The 15,401-nt window shown below is 33.6% G+C and overlaps 1 protein-coding gene across 1 annotated transcript; it reads left to right on the forward strand.

Annotated features, from left to right (window-relative positions):
* Nucleotides 1-1,192: 1,192 nt before the first annotated feature.
* On the forward strand, nt 1,193-9,704 carry LOC129226497 (uncharacterized protein KIAA1143 homolog). Its single transcript, XM_054861108.1, has 3 exons — nt 1,193-1,582; nt 5,951-6,061; nt 9,430-9,704. Exons 1-3 carry the CDS (start codon nt 1,478-1,480, stop codon nt 9,613-9,615), a joined length of 402 nt encoding a protein of 133 aa, XP_054717083.1. The 5' UTR covers nt 1,193-1,477; the 3' UTR covers nt 9,616-9,704.
* The last annotated feature ends 5,697 nt before the right edge of the window (nt 9,705-15,401 follow it).

Raw genomic sequence — 15,401 nt, forward strand, 5'->3', positions numbered from 1 at the left:
TTTAAGCTATTTAAAATTAGGATTCAGATGGGTTTTTTTTAATTAAAATTTTTAATGTTTAGGCAATTTTCGACGATTAAAAATGTGAAGCAACCCCCCTCTCCCCCATCGCGTCCCTCGTCGGTTAACAAATAAAAAAATTTCGAAAGATTGTCGTTGCTCTCATAAGTAAAAACGAAGACGAAGTGGCGTTGATGACGCAGTTCTCTTTAAATAGAGTGAGTTAAAGGCCCCTATATATACGAGCCGACGCATCAGCTTAAGATTACCCATTTTGGATCGGAGCGCGTGATTCAGTGGTTGTCTTTCTGTCGAATTATCACGTTTGATGATTGTTCACTGTGAGCAATTATTAGCAGCACGTGAATTGTTTATTAAATAAAATATTATCTTCGGCAAATTTGGCGAAATCCGAAAGTTTGCTGTAGTAACCCTAAGGGTGCATTCGGAAACGCGGATCGGTCGCCTCGGTGCAACCACCGCAAACGTTCGGAAACGCTTGCGGTGGAACCGCTGACGTCACTTAACCGCGTTCGGAAACACTGCGGTTGTTTTCTGGCGGTCGACTTGGTAGCAACCTGTGGTACCGCTGTCTGGAAGCGGTTAGCGAGATCACAAACGTCACAAAGTCTGTGTTGGCCAATCCGGTCGTGTTTCATGTTTTGATCGTAACACACGTGACTTGCCTATTATGAAAGTTACGCGTTGATTGGAGTGTCGTTTGCTGCTGAACTAGAACTACCGCGGTTTAACCACGAGCGTTCGGAAACACAGCTGTTCTATCGGAATTCCTAGAGAAATTCCAAATACGTCATAACCACACCGGACTAACCACGCGGTGTAACCGGTGGATCGTTTCCGAACGCAGCCTAACAGTGCAACAATGAAAAATCCGATCCAAAATGGCTAAACTTAAGCTGATGCGTCGGCCTGTCTATATAGTGGCTCTAAAGTGAGTGATAGTTCGTGAATGAAAACTGATTGTTGAATATACGACCTGATGTGCCTTGCTTTTGTTCCTTTTAATAACTGCTACAATTTTTCAATTTTTTTACGTCACAACCTTCGTTTTTCAACGTCCGGTTCTCAACGTGTTTTTCTTTACTGGGACTCATTTTGAAAAGTAGAGACTCTCTGTTTCGATTTCTCTCTTCTGAATTGCGCCACAGCGCCAAATGTAATATAGTGAAACGCAGGCCAGGCAAAACAAATTGCCGTCATGGTTTGTGTTGTATCGCTTTTTGCTTGATATTTTCGAATAATTTATTATTTTATAGTTTGTTTATCGAATTAATTCAAACAGAACTAAGGCAGTTTTGAAAACTGATCTTTCATTTTTTTTAGACAAAATGTGTTTAAGTTTTATTGTTTGACTTATTCTTTTCACGTTCAGTTTTAGCTGAAAAAGAAAAGAAATATTTTTTTTTGTAATATATTCTAGTAATTTTTTATTCGATTTTTCAATACCTCTCGTAAAATGTCTAAACGAAATATATCATTTACTAAACCTCCGGAACCGGATTTTATTAAAAAGATGAAAGATGCTATTGGATATCAAGAACCAGCTACCGTTGAAACAAAGGTATTTGTTTTATGTAAAAGTTTTTTTGTTTGGGCATTATGATTGCATATTTTCAGTCTTTGAAAATTGTTTGAAGTAGAGTTATTTTTCGAAATTCCATTGAATATTGTGTTTTATAACTTTTAAGTGTAAAATTGGACGAACAGTGTTTTAAAAACGTTGGAAAAAACAATGCTGTCACTTTTTGCTAACAAATATTAAGTATTGCGCAATTAAATCTGCATAAACTTAGCTTTTTTAATCAATTATACTAGCCCAGTTAATCCTGATTAGGGGAAAAGGGGGCTAGCGTGGACAAGTGCAAATTATTGTAAAAAAAGATAGCAGGTGTACTAAAAACAGTTATTTAGTATATATTTTCCAAAAATGCAAAATTTGTCCACATCAGTCCCCTTCTTCCCTAAAAACCAAACTGTGGTTGTTAAAAATTTGAGTCTTGCATCAGGTTTAAGGTCACTAGGTAAAATTTTAAGATGAAGAGTACAATTAGTGAAAAAATCATAAGATGACATCCGTAAGGCATTTTGCTTTTTTCTGACCAACTTTTAACTTTCAATTAGGCATTTTTAATCTATATTAAAACTTACATTTCTAATAATTTTATAAATATAAAGGAAGTAAGGAATATATTATATTATTTGCATTACATATTAATCTATGATACAATACATTAATATGCAAATGATTAATTGATCTTGTGTGAAGCAGAAAAAGACTTTTCTTTGAGTTGGCAATTTTTGATGGGTGGGGGCAATCAAAGAATAGCGATTCCAATGCAAAAAGCGATAATTAAACTCCCATTAAAATTTGCTTTTTCAAATGCTTTACATGGAATGGAAACTAAAAACATATCTCATGCAGCAGGCTGTAAATGACACAGTATTTTCTTCTCTCCATAAAGTCGAAAGAGAACTATTTCGAGTTAAATGTTAAGGAAATTTTCAAACGTGTATTACTCAGTACTTTAAAATTTCAAATTAACTAGTGTGTAATATGTCAGCAGAATGCTGAATAAAAATGTACACTTTCTCATTATGGGTATGTTTGTGCAGTTGCTTGTTAAGGCTTTTAGATAAGTTAAGTGCAAATTTTTTAGCACCCCGATATTACAAATAACCCCGATTTAACGCATAAAAATTGCAGTCCTAATAAATTCTTTAAATCAGGATCCAACTGTATTACTCTAATATACAAAAACTGAAGTTTTAAACACAGCAAATCAAACTTTAGAGGAAATTGATGATATCATTACTAATTCAGAAGCCAAAGTTGATAACTCAATTTGGGATTTGCTTTTACAAGTCAAAAACAACTTGGAGAAAAAAAAGGGGATTCTGAAAACTGAAAATTTGTAAACAAAAATGAATTGAATCATTTTTCCTTTATGAGTAAAAATCATAGCATAAAGCATTTCACATTTTCATTATTTTCTTAAGAAATCATTTCAAAGAGTTGAATTATGTCAGTAGTATCATAGTTTGAGTTCAATAATCAGAATCCTTTTTGAGCGGCCACCTTCTCTGTGCGACCAAATTTTCACTACAGGGAGAGATGGCTGCTCTGAGAGGTTTTACTGTATCAAATTGCAAAAAGAATGAAACACATTTGAAAATTCATGGATTAGGATGATTTTGATATTAAATGCCTTGATTATTGTAAAAGAATATAATGAATGTTCATATAATTTAAGAAACTAAATATTTTTAGCAGAATGTTTTGTCAAATGAAAAAGACTGAAAACCAAACATTTTTGTTTAAATCCACTATATTTTTATTTATTTAATGTTCTTTTTTATGATAAAAAATGCAAATTATAATCTAAAACACAAAAGCACATCTAAATATACAGGGTCTCCCAAAAGGTCGTTTACGAACTTAAACATGCTGGTCTGTCATATCATGATGAACAAGATTTAAATAGCAACATATGTTCACAAACACAATGCGAGCCCACTACATGCACACAAAGTCAGACACTAACGGGTGCACAACATGTCGCACATTTAATTACACAAAGACAATTTTACATAACATTTTAGTTTTCAAGGAAGTGTTTATGGCTGTTGTTGAAATTTTCTGCTTTTTGCTGTCATACGCAGCGACAAAGTACCGACCGTCGTAATAACAATCCATTCTGACAAGATTTCACTGATCCCTGCATTGCCATTGCAACCAGGGCTCAAAAATTATACTGTCCGACATGCCCTGGGCATGTAAAAATTCTGGTCGGGCATGAATCTTTACCTCTTACATGCCCAGCCAGGCATGTAATTTTTTGATCAAATATTTTTTCATAAAATTTTATTATTTCGTATTTTATTGAAAAATTACCGTATTCTTACTTGGAGCTCAAAATTTATTTCATTCCGGTTTGCGTGGAAGGGATCCTTCCCATTATATAATTTAAATTTTGTTAAATTTAATGACGGCTTATTATGTACTATTTATTCAAACCATTTTTTTTAATGATTTATATAAAAATAATTCATCTGATTAATGCTGTACGACAAATTCAAATGCTTTTATTGATATACAATAAGAAAAACTGGGCATGTAAAAATTGTTGCATACATATCTTTTAGACAAACATGCCCAGCAGGGCATGTAAAATTTGAAAGATTTTTCTAGCCCTGATTTCAACGTGATTATGAGAGCTGGCGGGACGCAAATTTTAGAACCTGCTTTAAGCTTTCCTTAAAAACAAATGTTATGTAAAACCGTCTATGTGTAGTGCAGAGCTGGTACGGGTCATGGAAATCCTGGAAAGTCATGGAAAAAAAATAACAGAATTTCAGACCTGGAAAAGTCATGGAAAATTGAAATTTTCATTGAAAGTCATGGAAATTTATTTCAAGTCATGGAAAAATGTCTTGGACAAAGAGAAAGGAATAATAGCTAAAGGAGCATTAGAAATCTTGAGTGATTTAATAGTCTAGCACATAAAAGCTATTAAAAGTGGAAAATTGAACAATACAAAAATCAAATCTGAATTTTTAAATCTCATTGCATCCACTTCTGTCGCAGCCGCTTGCCATGTTTTGCAATGTGATTTTACTACCTGGACATCACTTATTTTGAATTTTTTGTTATTTTCAACACTTCTTATGTTTCATATTCTGTAGTAGCAAAATTTCACGTTCTTAGTTTCGCCATGCCCACACAAAAAAAAAAAAAAACAATTCAATTGCATGCAAGTTCGATTCCATCACTCGTAAGGACTTTATTATTAAATTTATCAAAGTTTATCTTAATTTGTTGAATGTTTTAGAAAATAAAGATCTATAAGTCAGGCGATAGAATACAGAAAAAGAGGAATTCTAATGCTCTAAAACAGTAGGGCCCATCATACGGCACGCAAAACTAATCCCTGCGACCCACTACTGTGTTCAATGTCGGGAATTAAAAGTGTTCTGGAATTTCTGAACCTATTAATTTATATGCATTTGAAAATATGAAAATTTGTAAGCAAAACAAATATACTTTTGAAGCAGAAGATTGATTCATTACTGAATGTTTTTTTCAAAAAAGATCTGGTTTAGAAACATAAAGAACTAAACTATGTGGCTTTACTTTAAAGAACCAAAAATACTGTCAAGTTACATGGATGATTAAAGGCACTGTTGACACTAAAAGGTAACTTTTGAAGCAAATTTATTGAAACTTAGTGATGACTCATTCGACCTTTGTCCCATTCAATATCATTCTGCCTGTTTTTAAAAAAAACATTTAAGCATCATCATATTTGTTTCACTGCATTTTTACTTTACGAAAATTTATATGTTGAAGACAAATAAGAATAGTTTTTAAGTGTGCACTTATATTTTTTCCATTACGAGTAAGTGCTTCAATGAGGCTGTGGCATTCATATAGACATTTTGCTGATGCTCATTTCGAAATATTACCAAGTTTGAGATTAAATAGTGCTATTGTCTTCGTGTAACGAGGTCATGAAAATTTTCATTGAAGTCATGAAAAAGTCTTGGAAAAGGTCATGGAATTTTTTCATCCAAATAGAGTATGAACCCAGGTAGTAGATATGCAACATATTGTGCATCGGTTAGTGTCTGACTTTGTGTGCATATAGTGCCTCAGCATTGTGCTTGCAAACACATGTTCCTATGTAAATCTTGTTCATCATGATATGACAGACCAGCATGTTAAGTTCGTAAACAACCTTTTGGGACACTCTATAGTAAAAGCGCCACAGCCGAAGCATATCCAGAGCGAAACTGGAGCATCACAACATTTTTGTCTCTGGATCTTTGTTTTCCAGATAGTTAAGCAAATGCATTTAAATAAAATTATACAAATTTTTGCTCTTTATTGTTTCCTAACTTAAAAATATTCTGAAACTTTTTTTTAATGTAGAGAGAAATGCCTTCATTTGATGAAAATATGGAAGAAAGGGAAGATGAAAAACCTGTTGTGGTTGTCTTGAAGCCTGGAGATCTTACGGAAGAAGAACTCAAAGACCTAGAAGCCACAGGTAGTTTTACTTTTCTATATTCATGATTTTCTCAAAAGAAGAATGTTTTAAGTTAATCAGTAGAATGTTCTGTCCTTTTGTTTTCCTTCTTTTCTTTTTTATTTAAATAAGTATATTGAAGCCATGGGCGGGTCTAGAAGGCCATGACCCCTTCCAAAATTTTGTGATTGTAGGAATTTCTTAAGAAAAAAAGAAAAAAAAATATTATGCAGGGGTCTGGCCAAAGGATATTTGGGTCCCTTAACGGACCCTTCACAAAAATCCGATCAACGAAAACGGACCTTTCACAAAATCCCGATCAACCAAATCGGACCCTTCACAAAATGCTGATAAAAACAAGAACGGATCTTTCACAAATTGTTTATTGAAAGAGCAAATCTGAAAACAAAATAACGCATATTTCCTTGTATAAAACCAATAATTTTTAGAACCGTTTTTAAAGTCAAATTAGAGGGATCAGCTTATACAAAATCTGATAATTTTGCAGAGAAAAAAATATATATATGAGTTTGATTTTTCGATGCTAGAAGGATGATTAACTTAAACTCTTTTACTTACCAGAGTTTATTTAAAGTTAATTTTTCGTCCTTTATATTGACACCGGCTGTGAAAGCCTTCATGTTACATTTTTTTACTTCCCGTTTTTTAGATGTCTGCATTTTGAAAAATGAAATCTTTTTACATCTGATATGAGAATCATATTTTATTCTCTTTTCAAGCTAACTTCGATTTATTAGGCTGCAAATAAATAAAAAGTCTCTTTGTTTTTGTTAGAACGCTCATTTCAAGTTTTTAAATCAAAATTCTATTTTCTTTTATGAGTCAAAAATTAAAATGCTGAATCGATGGTTTAATTTTTTTTTTTTTTTTTTTGCTTCAATTGCCTCTACAGATATTAATGATATGTTTATCATAGGACTCTAAAATGCAATTCAAAAATAATTTTATCAAAAATAATTCTTTTACAAGCTGTTTTTATACTTTTGATGTCTTCACTTTGAGAATTCCAATCTTTTTGCATCTGCTATGGGAATCCGAGTTTTCGAATTTTTGATGTTTAGTACGCTTTGTTAAGAGGTAAACAAAAAAATCTATTTTTATTTTTGTTAAAATCATGGAATTTATAAGTTTAAACGAAATTCTGTGCTTTTTAAGAGTATCTTGGGACAAAAAGTTAAATGCTGAACCCTTGGCTGATTTTTTTTTTTTTTTTGGTTACAATTATTTTAAATACTGTACAGAAATATTTCTAGTATAATTTAGCATAATGTAGAATGGTAGACAAATATTGATACTTGAGAGAGTGATGCCCCCCCCCCCCTAAACACTAGAAAAACACTCCAGAATGATATTCTCAACATAGAAGAGGAAAACACTCAACTTTACGTTTAAATGATGCAGTTTGTGCCATCTCTAGATTCTAAAATTTCGTTTTAACAGATTTTTTTTTTTTTTGCAAAATTATTTGACTTTTCACAAAATTAATTCATTTTTCACAAAACTATGTGATTTTTCACAAAAAACGGACCCTGTGAAAAATCCTGGACAGACCCCTGTTATGAGAAGATAACAAAATTTGACACATGTGTTTTGCTTTAAAAGAAATTCAGGTCTGGTTGCGAAATTACATCCCTCTCCTCGACACAGAACTATTATTTCCAAAATTTTGCTCTCTCATTTACATCAGTTCTTGATTCCAACTGTTTACACTTGGGCAATTTCTAAATATTGCTCTTCTCCGAGTACACCAATTGCACACAAGACCAAAGGGAGCCTAAACTTGCGTTTTTATGACTTTAATTTCAAAACTTTTCTGGGGGAAGTCCCCCTTTTCACAAGCTCCTCTATAAATGCTACCAAAGTTGCCTGAAGTTCAGGGTGTTTCAACTTCAAACTCTTCACATTTGTTACTATAGAGGTCGCTTTCATTTTTTTTTTTTCATCTGCATTAGTTGGAATCTGAATTGTAATATTGTCAGAAACATCTCAGAAATTTTAACATTAATCTTCAACAAATCTATAATTTTCAAATGCTTCTCTACTCACAAATTTGAGAAAAAGGAAAACTGCTGTCATCACTTGTTAACAGAATTTTTGACTTATCACTAACTTACGGGTTGACTTTGGAGTGTTACACTAATTTTTCCAGGAAATTATAAGTTGAACTACAAGTAAGTGGAAGTTCTATGAATCACAAAAATATTGCTCGTTTTAAGTGGTTTTGCTCGTAAAAAGCAAGTTATGATAAACATTATACCAACCAAATATTTCCGACTTCTTCGTTAAATCTGGGTTTTCGTTAAATCAAGGCTCGTTATAAGTGAATTCGACTGTATAATGTTCTCACATACTCTGATTTTCAAAGTGAATTTCTAATTTGTTTGTTTTGAAATGTGTAACTTACCTCACTTTGCCCTACATTCCGCTATAACTTATATACTTAAATCAGTATACTTCATTTACATTTGTTAAGTTCAGTAGACCCTCGTTTTACGTAGGGGTCACGTTCCACGGAAATGCCGCATAAATTCAGACCTAATAGTAGTGTTAAAATAGGGGTTTGGTTACATAGATTAAAAAAATACTTCATTCTAGTGATTACTAATTGTATAATAAGTTGAATGTGTACTTATATCGACTTTTATGCGCAACATGCATAAAGAAAAGATAAATTAATTTCGTGCTCTGTTAAAAAGCAGAGCTGGCAATGATAGTCTTTTGGCAGTCATTAAGAATTTTTCTCTGTAATTCTTTGCCGAGCATTAACGCATCCATGACCATTTGCGTCATTTCCATGATAGAATCTTCCTTCACTAACAAATCAGAAAGATCATTTCTATTGTCTAGGAATGGCTCAAAAATTTCAATGTGGAAGTTTTTGGTTGTGTGTCACCGATGTCAGTATCTTCCTTGGTTTTGGCCTCCATTGTCAGTTCAAAAATCTCGTCTTCCAGTGAGTTCTGAACTGTGTGAGTTTAATAACTTTACTTCTGGAAAGAGCTTTGGAACCAATCGCATACAATGTCTCCAGTGGCCCAAGCTCGATTATTAGCAAGCCAAAATGCAGTTTATTACGTGTAGTCTGCAATCTTTAGGAGTTTAGATTTTGAAAAAGGGAAAATTTTATCTGTTTGCATTGCCGCATCCGCGTAAAACCGAAACTCATCTGCGTAAAATAAAATAAAGGTGTTAAATCTTAAACCGCATATAATCAAAACTGCGTAAAATAAACCCGCGGAAAAAGAAGATCTACTGTATTCATATTTTGTTAGGGACATTATGCATTTATTACACTAGATGAAATAATGTGCACAATGAAATCTTGATGGTTTTGTGAATGTATAAATAAACTGTTTTCTAGCTGATGCGGGGTAAGAAGATAAAATTCTCTAAACCTACTAAAAAGGACAACGAAGAAAAAAATTCGTTAGACTTTACTTCGAAAAAGAAGGAAGAGCTAAGTAAGAAAATAGATGCTGCAAAAGAGAAGACAAAAAGAGTGAAAAATTCTAGTCTGTTGTCTTTTGATGAAGACGAAGATTATTAAAATCATTACATTCATAAATGTTTGAACTGTAAATCCATTTCTGATTCATAACATTGAATAATCTTTTCATAATCATTATTAAAGTTTTGCTTATTACTTTCTTTTCTGTTTTTATTTGTCCTGTCCTCTCCTGTTTCAAGTACAGATTTTCAATCAAAAAAAACTAAAATAAATGATTTCATGACAATATGAAGCACTTTACATTTTTTTCTTTGCTATTTCTTTCTAGTACAGTAACCCTTCAATAAATCGTGTCCTGGTAAATTACACTTACCAGGACACCTGAAAGATCACACTTTTGCTCTGTTTTCCTAAATAATTAATGAAAATGAGACTTTGACTTGATTTTGAGGCCACATAAGCAGTGACGTAGCTATTGTTTCTGCCGCACAGGGCAGTTGCTCTACTAGCCACCCTTTAATTAAGCCATCACTAATATGTTTTAACCTTTGAACATTATTGAACTTAAAATTGAAAACTTTATTTATGGAAAAAGATAAACTAATTTCATCCTTATTCTTCTTTCAAAGGGGGGGGGGGGGGTCCTCTCCCGAAGAATGTTCTAAATTTATGTCAAAAATTAATGGCTAATGGAGGGTTCCCTCTCGAAACTTCTTCAAAACTGAAGTCAGTTTTAGTCTTTGGTGACGTTGTTAGGAAGTCGGGGACTTTTCTAAAATATTTTCCGAAATTTGTTTTGAAAATGCTATTTTAGTCTATTTTTTAGAGGACGTTAAGGAAATGTGGAAGGTTCAGAGGCTCACAGTATGGAAATTCTGTAGTTTTGAACTCTGAGATGCACAGCTGAGGCAGTAAGAAGCAAAGGGATAAGAAACTTTTTAAAGATTTAAGAAAAATGCGTTTTAAATTTTAGACCCTAAGTTGGCATTGACATTTTTTTTTTCAAATCATGCTATATAGAAGCATCCATCATACCATATCTTGCCCTAAAACAGAGACGAGGTCCTAGTACCTTTAGTACTGATTTTATCTCCAATTTTAAAATTTTGGCACTTACATCCAGGGTTGGCGAAAACCCGGGTTTTTTTTTAAAAAAGCCCATGGACCCAGGGTTTTTTGGGTTTTTTAAAAATAAAACCCAAAAAAACCCAACCGAAAATGGGTTTTTTAAAAGAAATGTGGTTTTTTTTTGCCTTTTTTTTAGGGAAAATGTGGGGGGTACTTGTTTCATATCGCAGCGTAAGTATATGGACAAAGTGCAAAAATTGTCTTCGGGTAAAAGAACCTGGAAAACTAGTTAAAATTCAGCATTTTCTGAAGAAAAGTATAAAAGACGAAAAAAACCCTAGAATGGTGAAGTTTCAGATTTTTTAATTTTCATTATTACCAACAGTTAAGGCGAAGTTACTTCTTGAGTGATAAAATCTATTGTTTGTTTTTAATTGCTACATTTTTTTTTTTTTTTTTTGCATTTTACTTTATTGTATTTCATTTTGTTATGCAAAACTACTGTAGAACCTCAAGTAGTTTAAATACCTTTTTACTGAATTCCAGCTTAATCAAGACATTTCTTTGAATTTTATGTTGCCTGTTTTTCTATTTCTGTGTACAAAGTAAGAAATATTAAACTTTTTCGTAAGATGATGAAAATACTGTACCTGTTCTGTTTTCTGCCGACCATTTAAAAAATCTGTTTATTTCTAAAAAATATACGTTGTGTTTATTCGAGATTTGTGACGCGTTGGTTAGCAGAAAATAATTCACATGAAAGCCTTTTAACTAAATTAGTTTCCTCCGTACAATCTACAAATATTGAGAAAATCAGACATGACAGGACTTGGTCAAGATAATTTGAGTTATTTATTGACCAGTTAAAGAAAAAAGTTAAATACATTTATTTAAAATATTTGAAGTATTTTTTAATGCCGTTAAGAGTTAAGAAATACTATTACAGTTCAAAATTCGTTTTTTATGTTCATTGTCTGTGGTGAAGAACAAATAAAAAAGAAGTTTAAATTGTAAAAGTATTTAAATTAATTTTTTTAAAAAACTTCTCAGAAAATTTTTAAAAAATTCAAAAGTGGGGCTAAATAATGGATTTTTTTAAATGGGTTTTTTTCAAAAAAAACCCATTGGGTCCAACCCAATTGGGTCCAATTCAGCCAACCCTGCTTACATCCCTTCCCTTCTCACTGCCTCAGTTTTAGTCTTACCAAAACCTTAAATTTCGAAGGGGGTTTTTTCTTTGCCTCCAGAAATAGATTTTAAGTGTGATTCCCTTATCTTTTCCCCACATCAAAGATGCTGAATTGGTGCCCCCAAAATTATGCCGCCCGAGTCAGACCGCCCCCTCCGCCCCACCCTAGTTACGCCACTGCACATAAGTTGCAAAGACATATAGTATTTCTAAAGAAATCTCTTTTTCTTTCATTTTTAGACAATTAATGAAGCAGAAATGTTCTCATTTTATCTGAATTTGATGCAGTTTAAGCTGTAATTGTTTGAATTCTTGTTTCACAAAAGTAATTAAAATATTTTTTTCTTTTGTTGTTTTTGTCTAAAAAACTAGCCTAATATATCAGCAGAGGCATGTGCAGAAATTTTTGGGCCCGTCACAAATAACTCCCCCCCCCCTCCACATTATTTACCCCGACGTTCCTACATATATATTTCACCCCTCATTTTAAAAATCTCGAGTCCCCTTTAGACCCCGGCCCAATAGGTGTACCTTCTCCCCCACCCCCCGTGCACTCCCTTATGTATCAGCTAACTAAATTTATTGGAAACATGCAAATCAATGACTTGAATGTTGGATGACTAGTTACTTTTCACACAATCAAAAATATTTTTACACATACCAATAAATTTCAGAAAACTCGAAACAAAAAGTAACATGTATTGTAAAATTGTAATTAGGTCAAGGTATTAATCTTAAATTGCAAAGGTATTTGGTTGGCACAAGTGGACAAGTTGTTCAACTCTTGCCCAAGGTGACAGAAAAACTTGAAACGATCCTGCGGAAAATCATAAAAGGACACGTGCAGGGGCCAGTCTGGAGGGGGGCCATGGCCCCTCCCAAAGCCTTGTGATTGTAGGAATTTTTTAAGGGGAAAAAAAAGAAAAAAATATTATGAGAAGATAACAAAATTTAACACATGTATTTTACTGAAAAAGAAGTATAGGCCTTAATTGGGAGCTAAATTATATCCCTATCCTAAAAACAAAACTTTTATTTCCAAAATTTTTCTCCATCTTTTACATCATTTCTTGATTCCAACTACCGACACTTGGACGATCTCTAAATGCTGCTGTTCTCAGAGTATACCTATTGTTCACAAGACCAAAGAGAGCCTAAATTTTCGTTTTTATGGCTTTAATTTCGAAACTAGGGGGAGAATCCCCATTTCCTATACCCTTTCACCAATGCCTTGATATGTAGCAAAAAAATTGCATTTTAAGTCTTTTATTTGGAAAAAATGTCAACGGAAACTAGCTTATCCAGCCCTTATCACTTAACTTGCTTAAAAGCAACTTAAATGAAATTTTTTGGGACTTCAATTACAAACGATTTTTGATAGGACCCCCTCCCTCCCTAGTTTATATCGTGATGATAGCTTTATAAGGAGGTTCTTGGAGGAGCTCATGAATCTTCCATCCCTTTCTAAAATATGTATGAATATAGTTAAAAATCGAATTTTTAGAGCCTCAAAGGCAAAATATTTCCAGGAAAGAAGAATTCTAAGCACCTTCACACTTCCTTTAATGAAAGCAAACATTACCTAAAGGTGCATTTTTAGGCTGGACTGCTGAAGAGCTAGAACACCACCCCTCTTCTTCTAACTTCTCAATATGCAATGGCAAAATATTTTGATTTCTAAGCTTTATTTTCAAAAAGTATTTTGGAGCCAGCGCCCGAAACCTGACCTTTCTGTGTACATCATCAAAAATAGACAAAATGCGTTTTTATAGTTCCCTAATTTCCAAAAAATACTCGGAAATTTAAATTTTGAAACATTTTCAAGTGAGATTCCTAAATTCACCCCCTCACCTAATGTTTCGATACTCCGAAAATTGAGTTTCTAAAACTTCATTTTAATAAAATCTCTGGGGAGTTCGGAGTTTGTTCAAAAATTTCGGATAGCCCCTCCCAAAATAATCGGCTGGATCCGCCACTGGACACATGGCTCCAAGGGAAGGGCAGGGGGTGGCAATTTCCCCCCCCCCCCGATCGGGGAAAATTTAGTACTTCATCTGGGAATCTGTTTGCTTTGCCGTTTATCGTAAATGATAAAAATTGTTTCGGATGTGGACTCGAAAAAAAATTAGTAGAAATAAGTAGAAGTATCTTAAACAAAAAAAAGAAACAAAAATCTGTCCCTTTTGAGGCCAACCTTGCCTCAAATAGGCCTCGAAAAAAAAAAAAGGCAATTCACAAAAGAAGGTTGCCACTCGCAATTGAGCCCGAGTCCGTAAAAGTACATTTTAACGTCATTCAGATGGGACAAAATAATAGACCGCGGGATGAAACTTGTATCGTGACAAGTCGTTTACCATATCTTGTAACTACGTAACTTTTTGTATTTGCCATCGTTGGAGTGTCCTTAACAAGAAATTGCAATGTTCCCACACCCAAACTTACACATATTTTTGCAAACGGAGAACAAAAATCGCCAAAATCGACCGATTTGAATTCACTAATAACAACGAATTCTCTCAACAGATGGCGCTGCGCATAATAAATTTTTTGTTAGTTAACTCGGGATTTATATATAAATAAAGAGTAAGGATTTTTATGACTTTTTACTCTTATAATAAACATATTTCATCGAAATCTGACTAAAAAACGTGTTTTTGTTCATTTTTGATCAATAGAGCAGTTTTTTTTTTTAAACATGTTCAGTGGCAGAGGCAGATGGGGTAGCGTGAACCGGCTCTGGCATTTACAGACCAGCCGGCTCTTTAGGAGTTGCTCCTTGAAGAGAAAGCGCCCCCTCCCCTCTAATTTTTTTCAAATATAAAAGAGAGAGTAGATCCAGCTTCTCTAGTTTAGGAGGGAGTTATCTCCAGAATTTGAGGATTCAAAATAGGAGAATTGCATTTTACGAATACAGAAAAAAAAAAAAGAATTAATAATACGAACACCTGCACGGTAAAAAGTTAATATTCATGCAGATAATGGGGGGTCCGGGGCATTCCCCCAGAAAATTTTCGAAAGTAAAGCTCCTAAAATGCATTGCCAGACGATTTTTTTATAATCTTGGGCGAAGTTTGCAAGATAGTCGGTGGAGTTTGTGCAAAAACATTTCACTTCCGGATACTAGAATGAAATTTTGTACAGCACTTATGTTCATATAAGAGAGCAAAAAAACGCCGGGAGCCAATTGATTGGAGGTCAAGACCCCCCTGTGGTGACGTCATCAAAATGGCCACCATGTATCGGTTAATACGTTGGTTTAACTGCTTAGAACTACATAATAGGTCATAATTTTGTAAAATTCAAATACATTATCTGAAAGCCGTTTAAAAAAGCTCTTCAACAGTGCTTAGTTTTATTTTCTACTAGCGGTACCCGCACGGCTTTGCTCGTAGTAGAAAAATTAAAAGGTCATTTGATTCGCCTGTATATTTACAAACAATGGATGATAAATTTTTCTCCAAATTGCTATGTGACTTTGCTTGGCCATTTTACGGTTCCTTCCTCAGTTGCACGACAGCCCTGGGAGGGCCCTGGCCTTCTCAACAATTTTTTTATGTTACGGTTCCACGTTATGATAATTTTGTAATTTAGTCATCCACGTTATGATAATTTGCTCGGTAAAATGTTC

This window comes from Uloborus diversus, chromosome 7 (assembly GCF_026930045.1).
Source record: "Uloborus diversus isolate 005 chromosome 7, Udiv.v.3.1, whole genome shotgun sequence".
Classification (NCBI taxonomy): Eukaryota; Metazoa; Arthropoda; class Arachnida; order Araneae; family Uloboridae; genus Uloborus; species Uloborus diversus.